The sequence below is a fragment of the Poromitra crassiceps genome, assembly GCF_964638095.1.
Source record: "Poromitra crassiceps genome assembly, chromosome: 8".
Classification (NCBI taxonomy): Eukaryota; Metazoa; Chordata; class Actinopteri; order Beryciformes; family Melamphaidae; genus Poromitra; species Poromitra crassiceps.
Genome location: NC_139629.1, coordinates 48,104,964 through 48,119,265, shown reverse-complemented (window position 1 = coordinate 48,119,265; position 14,302 = coordinate 48,104,964). Strand labels below are relative to the sequence as shown.

At 46.1% G+C, this 14,302-nt stretch overlaps 1 protein-coding gene across 1 annotated transcript in view; it reads right to left on the bottom strand.

Moving 5' to 3' along the window:
• The window catches only part of LOC310781344 (metabotropic glutamate receptor 7-like), a gene marked incomplete at both ends in the record, with an annotated part of 109,307 nt that overhangs the window by 50,952 nt on the left and 44,053 nt on the right, over positions 1-14,302 (bottom strand). Inside the window, 3 exons of the mRNA XM_083641956.1 lie at positions 1,548-1,685; positions 6,662-6,816; positions 7,669-7,804. Of these exons, the coding sequence (XP_083498082.1) occupies positions 1,548-1,685; positions 6,662-6,816; positions 7,669-7,804 (429 nt within the window). The remainder of the gene's footprint in view (positions 1-1,547; positions 1,686-6,661; positions 6,817-7,668; positions 7,805-14,302) is intronic.

Below are 14,302 nucleotides of genomic sequence, written 5' to 3'. Positions count from 1 at the left end.
TATTTTTCCTCATCTCAAAGAGTGACTGGAAATTATCATATTCAATAACCCAATTAACTAGGAGGCATCGTAGGAAAATGCTTGCAGATTCCCCACAGTGATAGTGGTGTTCAGATGGTGAACTCTGTGGGAGAGCAGAGGATGCATGACGCACACACACACACACACACACACACACACTCACACACACGCACACACACACACACACAGAGAGGCAAAGTGGAACGTCACTTCCTGCTTCAGCACTGTACCAGAGATTTTCATCCGCCATTTATTTTCCCATAGACATTTCGTAAAAAGAAATAGTTTTACTTCGTCGAACCAAACGGTTCAGCTAGCGCTATAATCGGGAGAGACCATAGAACATTTCACTCTGACCAAAACTTAAAAAAAAACATTGAAAAAACATTTTCTTTAAACCCGCATTTTTTTTTAACGTTTTGGTCCCAGTGAAATGTTATGCGATCTCTCCCGTTTCTAAATATATCTGTACCGTTTGGTTTGAACCAGTAAAACAATTTTTATAAGCATTTTACGAAATGTGTATGGGAAAATAAATGGCGGATGAAAATCTCTGGTACAGCGCTGAAGCAGGAAGTAGGCGGTCACTTTGCCTCTCTATTGACGCGGAAGACTCGCATGAACCGAGAGGGGTCAAAAGCGATCCACGACGTTGACATTTTCAGCCCTTTTCTTCGGGCATCAATATACATTTCAGCCCACACGTATAACCTCTTTGTTTCTCTGACTCGGGCAGAGTCAGCAGCGTGGAAAACTTTGAATGCACAAACGTCTTCCCTCAGTATATAGCTGACATTCATAAATATAGATCAGCTTGGCTTTGACACGAAAAACGAGAAAATGGAGCCATTTCCAGTGGAGCCGAAAGGAAAAGATGAGGACATTTAGACGTCTTAACGTTTGCCGGGGCGCGCTAAGTGGACGAGCGTCTACGGGACTCGACATATTAAGCGTGATGAACGACACCAAAGAGGAGATTACGAAAGAAACAAAAGCATCATCCATCTGCATCATAATAATCATAAGCAGTATCCCAGAATCCCTGTCACACTGTTGGCTGGGAGAGTAGCCTATAGGTAGCACAGGGAAGCATACCGGTTAGCAACAGCACCTGGTATACCTGCCATGCTGTGCTGAGCTGTCAAGGTGAGTGGCTGAAGGGGGGGATAGGGGGGGTTAACTCAAGAGTTACAGCACAATGGCCACAGGAGTAGACGGCCTGTAGCCATACTCCATAGTATGACTAACATGTGGTTCATTATCATTCTAAAAATAAACTGTGTCTGTCGTGCTCCAGCTGGGTGGAAACACCTGGTGTTAGACTTTCCGGCTGTGCTACAGACAAGACGGGCTTGAATACAGCTCCAACGGTGTTATCGACTTCTTCGCCCTGGGAACAAAAGGTCATGTTAACAAGCACCTGTGGCGTAGGTGGAGCGCAAATAAAGCAGTGGCGCCATCTACTGACGTAGTAACACGCCAGGAGTTCCCTCCTCGTCCGCTCGCGTCAACAGTCACGACCGTACCTGTGCATTTGCGGCTGGTATCCTCTCTCTTGGAGGAACTGAGGAGCCGGCAGTCGAAGTTTTCCTCCCAGAACTCGGCAAACCACACGTTCCTGCGATTGTTCTCCAGGGTGAGCGCTGTGAAGTATTCGTCAAATCCTGGGAAAATAGCAGGAAAGAAGAGAGAAAACGGCTCAGGTTTTCCGGAAGCCAATTATCCACCAGCACAAACCTTGGGAGGAAACGAAGCGACGCGAGCCGGGGCCGGCGCTGGCCTCTAGGTTGTCGGAAGCCAAACAGCTAGCGCTAGCTCTTCATCAAAATTTGACCACTGCTGCGCTTCCTCTTCCTCTCTCTCAACGCCCCGTGGAACTTTAATTACGTTCTTTCATCGAGGAAATGACATTAATAAAAAAAACAGGATGCATAATAAATAAGAGGAGAAGGTAAGTGGGGTGCCACAGCCTGTTGCCTCAGGCTGCGACGTCCTGTGGGTTTCTCCTCACCTCATAAAATGTATCAGAGCGAGCTGGACTGAAGGTATATGAGCTATTACTGGAGCTTCACGTTAGATGGATGAAGTGTTGCACACTGAATTTAGCTCAACAAAGGTGTGCTAATGTGGGTCAGGAGATTAAGTTGAAACATTCCACGAGTAAAACTTCCCGAGTGTAAAAGAGTCAATGTGCGGGAATTATTTTACCTTTGTCCAATATTGAACAAAGTCCTCAGTGATATTTACATTCTGAAGGTCCCCCTCCCTCCCTCTCTCTCTCTCTCTCTCTCTCTCTCTCTCTCTCTCTCTCTCTCTCTCTCTCTCTCCTCTCTCTCCTCTCTCTCTCTCTCTCTCTCTCTCTCTCTCCTGCTTCCTGACTCCCTCTCCCAATCTGTGTTATGGAGTCATATCAGCTGAATCATGGGAGAGGTGATAATGGTTAATCAGACCTGAATGACTCAGCTGATTTTCTTTTGAGAAGACCATCAACGCGATCCACGCCAGATTAATAATATACCGCTGCCTCCAGAGTGTGCATTATCCTCAATAGACCTCTTCTAATTAAAGGAAGCTGAATAAAACGCAGACTTTCAAAGTCCCTCGATCGTCATGACGACTGGTTATTACTATTGTAACACGAGGCACAAGTTTGAAGCCACTGTGCATGCTGAGAAGATCCCATTGCAATTGTGAGTTTGTAAATACCAAAGCAAATGCCATAGCAGGCTTGGAATATATGCCTCGTTTCATCTCTTTGTGCTCGACGTGAACCTTTTTGTGCTTTAGTCTAGTTACTAGCGACTCGCCGTTTTCTCTAAGCACAATTTTGGGAAATCTCGCCACCCTATAATTGGAGAGTGGGGTGGCGTGGTGTGGCGTGGTGTGGCGTGGCGTGGCGTGGTGCGGCGCACAACTGGTCTGCGCTGCGTGCTGCGGGCGAGGCCAAGCTGCGTCTGCGAGCCCACGAAGCGGGCGAGCCCTCGAGGGAAAACCAACGAGGTACGGTGGAAATGAGAGATGAGGAGGAAGAGGGGAAGGAGGACGAGGACGAGGCACGGTAGGCTAGAGGCGCGCTGTTTCTAGTTAAAGTAACACTCTCCCCATTTTCAACCAGCTTTGTATCATTAGAACATCAGTAGTATATCAGAACCGTTTTGAAGTCTGTCATTTAATTTGACAGTTCTTGAGTGTTAAAGTGTGGACCAGTGACATCACTGCTCCACACTAACTCAAATTAATAACTCATTAACTCAAATCAACTCTCAAACTGTTATCGGTTTTTAAGTCATTCATCTAGTTTGACAGTTATTGAGAGTTGATTTGAGTTAATGAGTTATTAATTTGAGTTAGTGTGGACCAGTGATGTCACTGGTCCACACTTTAACACTCAATAACTGTCAAATTAAATGACAGACTTCAAAACCGTTTACAGTTTTCTGATATACTACTGATGTTCTAATGATACAAAGCTGGTTGAAAATGGGCAGAGTGTTACTTTAAGTTGTATTTGAGTTGCCTATGGTGTTGACTGTGGTGTGTGGGCATCATACTCAGTGTTTAGCCTCCTAGACTAAGACTAGACAGAGACTTTATGGCACAAACACACTACACGACAGGCATCATCAGTCATCAGTCGCTGTTCTTTTCCGATGACTCAACTTGCGGTCTCGTAATTGGGAGTCTTCAAGTCGTCGTGGTTTTCACACTTTATGACTGAGCTGCGACAGACGATCACACGGTACAAGATGTTTCAGCAGGAGAATCCCGGGCGAGTCCACAAACTCAGTTTCACGCAGGTCTGCTGCTCACGGCTTTATTTCTAAACACACTCACTCGCACTACATATATGGGTCATTCTACACAATTGGTTCAAAGTCATTCTACACAATTGGTTCAAAGTCAGAGTTATTAAGTTGACTGCTATCTCAAATATTATTTTAGGTTTGAATAGATAATAGAATGATCTCCGTAAACATCTAATATTTGGATACTTATTGCAGCTAGGCCTAAATTCTTTTTGCTTTTTGGTTGTGGTCCATATACTTTGTCCGTCTTTGCTCCTGACCACTTGCCTTGCCCCGGCGGTGTCTGCTTCACGCCGTGCCTTGCACTCTCATTGGCTGAAACACGTTGACGGCTCTCGGCTCGCAACTCGCAAATCGGCGGTCGCTTGTCAAGTGTGAACTGTCCACAGACGCGAGCGGGGAGCTCGCAGAGTGCTGCTCACCAACGAGCTACGACATACATCTAGCCTGCTAAATATCTGGTCGTGTCGGGAGAACAGAGCGCAGAGAGGCAGACACGGCCGGGGTGATGTCTGCTGTCTGCAGCAGGCTACAAACATTCTCACAAAACCGGTACAAACTGCTGTCCCACACCCAAAAATCTAAATTGAAAAGCATTTAAGTAGCTATGCAAATCTAAGAGATCATTCTATTATCTATTAAAACCCAAAATAATATTTGAGATAGCTGTAAACTTAATAAGTCTGACTTCAATAAGTCTGACATTGAACCTTTGGAGAATGACTCATCGATGTGCGAGTGTTTAGAAAGAATAAAGCCGATGTGAGACTCATCTGGGATGATCCTGGTGAAATATCTTGTAATGTGTCTGTCACAGCTCAGTCATATCCACAATGACACAAAGACTCCTGATTACCAGACAGACAGATGTATAGTGTGAAAGGAACATAGAGTGATGGGTCGAGTCGTGTTAGATATCTGTCTGACCTCATCGGCGAGCTCTCAGGGAGCTCCGCGGTCGCGTTCTGAGGACAGTTCAGACTGAACAAGCGATTGCTGATTTGAGAGATTGAGAGAGATTGCCTCTGATCAGGCCTGGTTTGTCGCCGAGGGGTAACATCACCTAGCCTGAGCTGTCACATCTGGGAAGAACTTTATATCTTCGACCTTCTTCACAAACTCCCTCGTAGCACGTTGATTTGTTTTCTCAGCAAGAGGTGTGACTTGTGATCAGGCAATAATTTGGAAAATCTAGGAAACCTAGGTATCCCCACCTCTCTCTCTCTATCTCTCTCTCTCTCTCTCTCTCTCTCTCTCTCTCTAAATAATGACACATAGGCCTAAATAAATGATGTAGCCTATAAACAAAGAAACCTAAAAATGCAGCATATTACTTTTGTGTTAATTCAATAACAGACACCATTTCCGTAAGGCAAATGATAATTAAACTAGATAGATCATCATCCTACCATGTGTTGCATTTAAGACTTGCATCAGTACAGATCGATTCATCAATAACAACAGTGAGTGAAGATCCTGGTAAATTAATTTATTTGTGATATAATGGAGAAATGACCATGTGTGTGTTTCTATATGGTGTCTTCCTAGGAAATGCGCACAGCGGCACGGTGGGAAAATACAGCAGACGCCGAAGCTCCCACTGATGAATATATCCAATTACTGGAAGAGGAAGAACCACCTTAAAACCACTGGTTCCAAAATGTGGAGAAAATGGTGCAGTGCCAGTGCACCCCGCTGCTGCACAGCGTGGTTCACTTGTTTAGTCAAAGTTTATTGATATGTGTGGTCTGAGCTCCGCTTTTTAACCCGAATATTACAAAAGACCCCACTGATTCAAAACGTCATGTTATAGCAGTCGGGGCACACTTAGTGACAAGCGAGACAACGGTAAAACTGACAGGTTTTTGTATCGAGTTTGGCGTAATCCATAGAAGAGCGAGCCCCCGTTCCCCCAGCGTTGCCTAGCAACAACACTGTCAACATGCCGGAAGCTGTCCGCGAGAATAGCACCAAATGCGACACTGCACGTCCTCGGCTCCCCGGGCAAGGTAAAGTAGATCGGACGAACGCTTCTCGAGATATGCACAGGACACACAAACACAGACACACACATATCCCTTTGCTTTATCCTTATAGTATGATAGATCCACAGTCCGACATGAAGATAACTTTACGCCAGTGGCGTAGAACCCACAGCTAAATGCGACAAGGTCATGTAGACTTGTGTGGTGTCGAAAGCGATTCTGGGAAACGTAGGACATCACTAACCGAAGGAGAAGTCGATGAGGCAGGTTGAGGGAAAGTGGGTGCAACACACGGGTAAATTGCAATCCTTTCACACAAAATGACTGCTGGAATGCATTGAGCATCGCAGATTGATTGTAGTGTAACAGTATCTGAGGAGAGGTGGGGGGGGATCCGTTAATCTTGAATATGTGCAGGCATGCATTGGTGTATGCATTTTTTTTGTTAAAGGAACACTCCGCCCATTTTCAACCAGCTTTGTATCATTAGAACATCAGTAGTATATCAGAAAACTGTAAACGGTTTTGAAAGTCTGTCATTTAAATTGACAGTTATTGACTGTTAAAGTGTGGACCAGTGACATCACTGGTCCACACCAACTCAAATGAATAACTCATTAACTCAAATCAACTCTCAATATCTGTCAAACTAAATGACAGACTTCAAAACCGTTTACAGTTTTCTGATATACTACTGATGTTCTAATGATACAAAGCTGGTTGAAAATGGGCGTTGTGTTCCTTTAACTTGATCTATGCATGGAAACGTTAAATTGAAGTCTAGCCATAGAGAGCATGATGTGTGGTGTGTGTGAGCCTCTGTCTGTGTGCACTAGCACTGAATCTTACCTTTAATGGAGGAGCGCTTGGGCAGTATCGTAACCGCTCCCACCGCCGCCTCCTCCAGCTGCTGGACGGGGCCGCTCTTGGCCCCCCAGCTGTCCGATCCAATCCACAGGAAATGGCCCACCTGATTGGCCCTCTTGGTGGCATTGAGAACTCCCCTACGAGGGCGAGCGAGAGCACGAGTGAATCAGGAGAGAGAGAGAGAGAGAGAGAAAGAGAGAGAGAGAGCGCACACAGGGGGGGCAGCAGATGCAATCCACTATCTATTTAGGAAGGAGCGCCTAACTACGAGGAAGCAAACTGTTACCCGCTGTTATTATTACAGTGTGTGTTTGTGTGTGGTCATTACCTCTCTGACATCTGCACTGCTTCAATTTACCCCATAAGAGGTGAATAGAACGCAACCCAACATGCACCTGGGTGAATTATTTGGTGTTTGTCTAGCACGGGTTGTGTTTAGCAAAGCGTGACACGTTATTTGTGTTCCGACACGTAGAGGAGGAGGAGGAGGAGGAGGAGGGGGGGGTTTGCAATCATTAATCTCCATATCCTCTCTCACCTCACCGCTCCTCCTCGTTACATCGTAGCGGTTCACGTCTGTATCTGGATTCATCAGTCTGAATTTTTACCAGCATTAAAATGTTTGATTCGGGGGGTTTCTTTGCATAGACATTTCCCATGGGGGCGTTGTAAAATGAAACAATGTCTCTGTTGCTTTGTTGTGATCTTTATTCCCCAGGGCACCTGCGAGGCAGCATTGTGTTTGTGTTTGTCGGAGGGCGTGTGTGTGTGTGTGTGTGTGTGTGTGTGTGTGTGTGTGTGTAACAGACACATGCTTGTACAACAACACATGGCAAAGCCGCCCGTGTGCCTCTAAGCCTGTCTGCAGGAGCTGCTCCGTGGAGATTAAAGACCTCGACGTGGCAAAGTCATCAACGCCCCTCTCAACGACACGGGAATGGAGGTCGGGAGGATGCGTGGCGCTCGCGCTCGCGCTCGCGCTCGCTCACCGTATGTCTTCCTCGCCGGCGAAGATGATGACTGCCCTGGAGTGCTGCGTCTCCAGCAGCTGTTGGATGGCTTTGTCGTAATCCTCCACCTTGGGGTTGTGGGGAATTCTCAAAGACTGAGCGATGCAGATTCCACCTTTTTAAATGGGGAGGGAGGGAGAGATGATAAGGCCTTTAGGGGGTTCTGCTCACTCACTCATTCTCACACTAGCACGCACGCACACGCACACAAATACACACATTCGCACACACACACACACATACACAGAATCACACACACACACACACACACACACACACACAAATACACACACACACACACACACGCACACGCGCACACACGCACACACAAAGCCTGAGGTCACAAAAACTACTCTCTTCTTATGGAAATCACCGCCATGTGGAAGTGGAAGACATTCGAACAAAATGGCGAGGTTTTGATTATGCCATCACGCTAGCTATAGAGTTGCTATCTGCTAGCCGTAAATAGGTGTGAATTAAACATTAGCCCCATATATATACATTTACATTTTATCATTGATCTGGAAGAAGCCACAGCAGCTTGCGATGCAGCGCTCACACTGTGCCCTCAAATTGAACAGCAGCACCACAGAGCAGGAGAGTTATAATACGCATAACTGCTATCAACAAATCCAATAAGCCACAGCAACAACAGGGACATAAAGTAGAGTTTTCATATTCTGAGGCCATACAGTAGATATGAGAGCCATTGACTTTTTCATTTCAAGTCATTATCAAACCTCTTTTTGTGGGTCCACCAATCTGAACCAATCGGATAGCAGGGCTGGCAAGCACTACAAAGAGGATATTAATATTGACAAATGATGACAATAAATCATTCTCAAGACAGATCACCACCGCTAATGAGTTTGTACGGGAAGAAGGGTACTGATTGCTGCTGTGCGTTGCTAGATGTTTGTTAGATGAAGATTTGAAGCAGTTTGGATAAACAGATGATAAGATCAACTGTGTCAAAGCTCAGCCTAACTAGGCCTAGACTGAAGCGGCAGCATCTGTCCTGAGTCAACAGCAGCGCTCTAGTCTACCCAATCCAATTAAATTCCTCAAGCATTTTAATACGCCGCAACCTTTCAGTTTGAGTTTGCCCCAGTAGACAGAGGAATGGGAGGAATCTCCTAATTGCCAGTCTTCTCAAACTCATTACTTTGATATCAACAGCTTTTAGCTGGCAGATCACACATCTCCTGCCGCGGCTTACTGTGGCGTCACTAAAAGCAGCAGCAGATAGCAAAGTGACTGCTGCTCAACCTTTGTCTAACTATGTATTAGGAGTTCATGATACGATTTGCTCTATTATTCTTTTTGTTACAAAATGAGATTGCAGACAAATGACTCAAAAAGATTCATTTAATTACAAAACCCATTTGTTTAGTTTACTATTATATTTGACTAATTTTTCTTATCTTTTTTTTTTTTTATCAAATTAAAGATTAAATGTTTCTTCGTGAGGTAGGGTATAACTACAAAACACAAACTTTGCAATGAACGCATGTTTCCCTTTCTTTGTAAAAGAAGAACTGGGGGGAAAAAAGCACGGCAAATCGGGATTCCTTTTTCCATCTCACCGATTTGAATCTTCACACATTTTTATCGATTTTTAACTGTCTCGCAATGTATCGTTACATCCCTGCTAACTATCCGTATTTGCAGCACCGGCATGCAGAATTACAATATTGCTTGTTGTGAGACGATACATCTGCCGTAAGACAATGGAGATGGCTCCCGTAATCCTCCTTAAGTGGACCAAACATAAAAGCGGAGAGAACCCCAGGACGGGCCTGCCTGATGCTTAAGGGCTTTGTGCTACCCTGTTAGAGTGAAACCGGGCCTGGTACCGTTAGTGTGGAACAGCCGCCGTTGTGGGTCTCCCAGGGACAACACGCACTATAACTATTTCAGCACATATATTCCACTTTGTTCTTTTAGAGCTTTGAGGAAGCTTAAGAGGGATGACACCGCACATCCAGGCTACTGTCTTGAGAAACTGTAACTGTACAATATCTCATCCTGAACGGGAGGGGGGGGGTATTAGCTGCTCCTTTCAGTTTCCGCGGGGCCGTATGTTTATTCAATTCCGCTAAGAGAAAGAAAATGAAAACCTCAGAAGATGTTGTGAACTTAAAAAGTCTCATGAAAATGCATTTCGGCCATTATGGCAAAAGCCTTGTGGGCTTTGTGTGAAGCGATATAATGGTATAACAGGCTTGGATAGAGACATATTGTAGGTCACAGCAGTCCAAGAGACCCCAGGAGCCACTGATGAAGATAAGAAGCATTTGGAGCAGCTCCTCCTCCTCCTCTTCCTCCTCCTCCTCCTCCTCCTCCTCCTCCTCCTCGGAGGGAGAGCACCAGAGCTGAACACGCTGCGAGGACACCACCGCCCTAAAGGCTGCAGACTGCTATGTGCAGTGGAGGCTAAATTATTGAATGCCTGCAGAAGAGCTCGTCGGTCAGTCACTCAAGTCGGTTGGTTTAGTCAGGCTGGCAAGACGAGATGAAAAATGCCGGGGGGCCGTATCTGTACTTCCACAGAGCACTATGCTGTGTGGGTCGGACCCGGCTTCACCTGTCACTGGACCCGGCTTCACCTGTCACTGGACCTGGCTTCACCTGTCACTGGACCCGGCTTCACCTGTCACCGGCCCCTCTGTGGACGTCAAAGAGTTGAAACAGCAGGTTTATGTTTGGCTCGGTGAGCGAAATGTGATGTGAGACAGATCAATGTCAAGATCTCAGAGTGTCTTACTCCAACTTGTCAAAGTCCTTTTACATACATACATACTAGGGCTGGGACGATACTTATCTCCTGATTCAATACTATCGTGATACTTGGTGCCGATTCGATATGTGTTGCTTAAAGCAGCCACGAGGAACTTTAATTTTGTGGTGATTGTGGCGGCGCCAGTGGACAACAACGGTAGTGTTCGTCTGGAAAGAAAACGCTGTTTTATTTACTGCATAAGGCATTATTGCTTCATCCGCCGGCCGGGACAAAAATATGACAACCTGTGACACATGAGGGCGCTGTGCTGTGCCTGAGTGCACAGGCATTTAGAAAACCATATAGAAATTGCCGATCTCCTCGCTGATAGTCTCATTTGCTGAGGTTGGTAGGTAAGATGTGAGGCAATCAGTGTTAAATTTAGAATGTTTCATAACCAGTTAAAAGTTCCCCGTAGCTGCTTTAAGTATTGAGATTCTATAAGTATTGCGATTCGATATTAGTTCATTGCAGTTTTCGTGTGCGTTTTTAACACCAGACCGTGGGGAAAAAGTTGAATAATACACTTCTAGAGACTGTATATATGTATATGAGTCATATTTCCAAAAACAAGGCACATCACGTCAGTCAGTCTATCTGAGATTCATTTCCGCAGCATCATTGTTATACTGCATAAGTATATAATATAACGTAGGGGGGGGGACGCGATAATCGTGAAAATCTATCCCCCACCAATAAACTTTTGGCTGCCTGCCACTTACGGTCCAGGAGGTGAAGATTTTGGATGAAATATACAGAACTTCCACTCACAACGTAAAGGTGCTGCTGGTTCAAATCGTGACATGAACATTGTGAGCCACATCTCATTCCCATCACTCTGAACGCACAGCATAATGTGCATCCTGACCCCGTAACCCTGTGCTCCACATCCCCTCTGTGTGGTTCATACATCAACGACAGCGTAATGATGATGGTGAAATTCATCAGGCTCTTGGAAGTTCTCCGCGGTGCCATGGGTCATGTACTGCATTAACTGCTTCAATTATTCATCTCAATGCCCCGGGTTCTTCAACTGCACTCCGGGGCCATGCAGGGATCTGCCATTGCCAGTTGCTTGGCCAAATACTGTACTGTATGTCCAATATCTCCCTTTGAAAATTAGAGGAGGCACTTGATGGATTCTCAGCTCCTCCCCCACCGCACCCACCCATTGGACACCCTCCGCACCCAAGCCTCTGGGGGGGTTCCTCATGCTCCAATTATAATGATCACCTTTAGAGTGAAAAGGCAACCCGCCCGGCCCCCCCTCTGCTGCACATGTACCGCCCTGCCCCCCCCTCTGCTGCACATGTACCGCCCGGCCCCCCCTCTGCTGCACATGTACCGCCCGGCCCCCCCTCTGCTGCACATGTACCGCCCGGCCCCCCCTCTGCTGCACATGTACCGCCCGGCCCCCCCTCTGCTGCACATGTACCGTAGTGATGGGAATTACGGCTCTTTGAAGGGAGCCGGATCTTATGGCTCCGTTCATTTCTGAGAGCCGTTCAAAATAGCGGCTCCTGGTTCGTTTTTTTTTTTTTTTTTTTTTTTTTTTAATGGGGCGCGCACTACTGTTTCTCTGCGAAATCACTAATATAATGATATGGTATGATTTGGATCCAATTTGATTAGACCCACCACTCTTTCATTTTCCATCAGTGGACTGCAGCAGCATTACATTTTATTATTTCCAGACCTAATGTCAATGATCTGCATTGTAAACATTAGCCTACACAAGGTGACACCATATCATCTGCTTATTTAGTCAGTGAATTTACTGACTTTGAGCTGAAAGTTGGCTTTCCTTGAATGCAATTCATGCAACACTTCGCTACCCAGAAAGTCGGCAGATGCACTCCGCGGCGTAGCCCGTTTTGATATTAAGCTGAGTCCGCCCACCCAGGCCAGCTATAGCATGCGCCGGTAGCAATTAACGTGTGCACCCGACCTATCCTCCCTGCCCCATGCTCCCTGCTCAGCGGACTAGCAGAGGGAGGGAGGGAGGTCTAACCTGTGTGTGTGCTGGGGAGCGGCAGGCAGTGAAATTTGGGCACAACATTAAAACGAACGGCTCTCAAGTAGGACTCGGTTCCCTTCGTTCATAGCAAAGAGCCGTTCAATAGATTTGGATCGTTCGCGAAGGTCACATCACTAATGTACCGCCCGGCCCCCCCTCTGCTGCACATGTACCGCCCGGCCCCCCCTCTGCTGCACATGTACCGCCCGGCCCCGCCTCTGCTGCACATGTACCACCCGGCCCCCCCTCTGCTGCACATGTACCGCCCGGCCCCCCCCTCTGCTGCACATGTGGGAGCACAAAAAAGGATCGACGTTCCTATTCTGGATGTTTGTGCCCTTCCATATATCCCCCATGTCATTCCCCCCTGCTGGCAGTGTGGAGGAGAGATCACGCAGAAGCATTGTGTTCTATTTGACTGTGGTTGTCCAAAAGCAGACGCGTCAGCCTTCCTCCCCAGTCCCAGTCCACTCCTACTACTAAATATGGCTTCTGTATTTTTGTATTTATTTATTTTTATATATCGCAGTTCTGACGAGATACTGTGTGAGAAAACAACACGGTGTTGCCAAGTTGACAGCAATCAATTCCAGAGTGATGTTTTGTGGGAGGTTTTTCCTCAAATGCGCTGGCGTGAGTCATTTCATCAAAAGGGGAAAACTGAGCTCAATTGCTCTGGCCTGAATCCAGACAGGCAGGGAAAAACACAAACAAGATGGATGTTTGCCAGCTCCACCTGAAGCCAGAAGCAAGGCGGCGCACAATGGACGATAGGCCACACCAGGGAGAGAGAGAAGAGCGAGAAACCAGAAGAGATCGATACGAGCTGACCATCACTCCAGTCTCAGCTCGGGGTAATGGGGAGCCATATTGCATTAGGCCACTGGATGCTTCTCCTTGAAGTGGTGAAGCGAGAATCCTGCTAATGCATCTGACATTTCACTGCAACCAAACAGGGCAGCCGCAAAAAAACATCCCAAAGCATCACGGATCGACTCCATCATGGATCAACTCCCGAGGCGAGCTGTGCCTACATCTAAGCTACCGTGCTGGTGCCGGTGCTCCACAGTTTGGCCATTTCTTTTAGGGGTGGAACGCTTCACAACACTCACGGTTCGGTTCCGACGCGACACCGTGGTGGTGTCACGCTTCGGTACATTTTCAATATATAGCAAAAAAGTAGAAGTGCCAGAGACATTTACTTGATTTAATTTTTATTTTATAATTTTCACAGTCTAGTCTATTTTAAATTTTTATTTCAATTCATGACAATGTTTCACCTTTCGTCTTTTTGGTCTCAGTTCCGCTCCGAAGAAGCGCACTAGGACAAACTGCCCTCCTGGTACAGGGGGTTAAATTATGGAACGCACTCCCCACTCATATGAAACAGGAACGTAGCTGGGAGCGTTTCAAAACCACTCTAAAACAGTTCCTAAAGGGTAGTTACAAATGCTCCCATTTATGACAGTTATGTTGTTTTTGATGTACCAACTGTTGACTAACCAATTGTATTTGAATCTGACATCATCATGATTATATCTCCCTGCACTTTACTCTTTTTACTGCTCGATAATCAATCTTAAGAGTATTTCATCTTTGTTATGTTTAATGTATGTTTTTACTGTGTTTTATTTTGTAACAGGTACTTTTAATGACATCTAGGGACGGGCATTGCAAACTAGCCTTGGGCTATAAATGCTGTGGTACAGGACATCAGTAAACATTATATGTACGTGTATCTGTTCCTACACAAATAAATAAATGAAATGAAATTTTAGTTTACCATGATATCCTTAAGTCTTGCACTTGAGCAC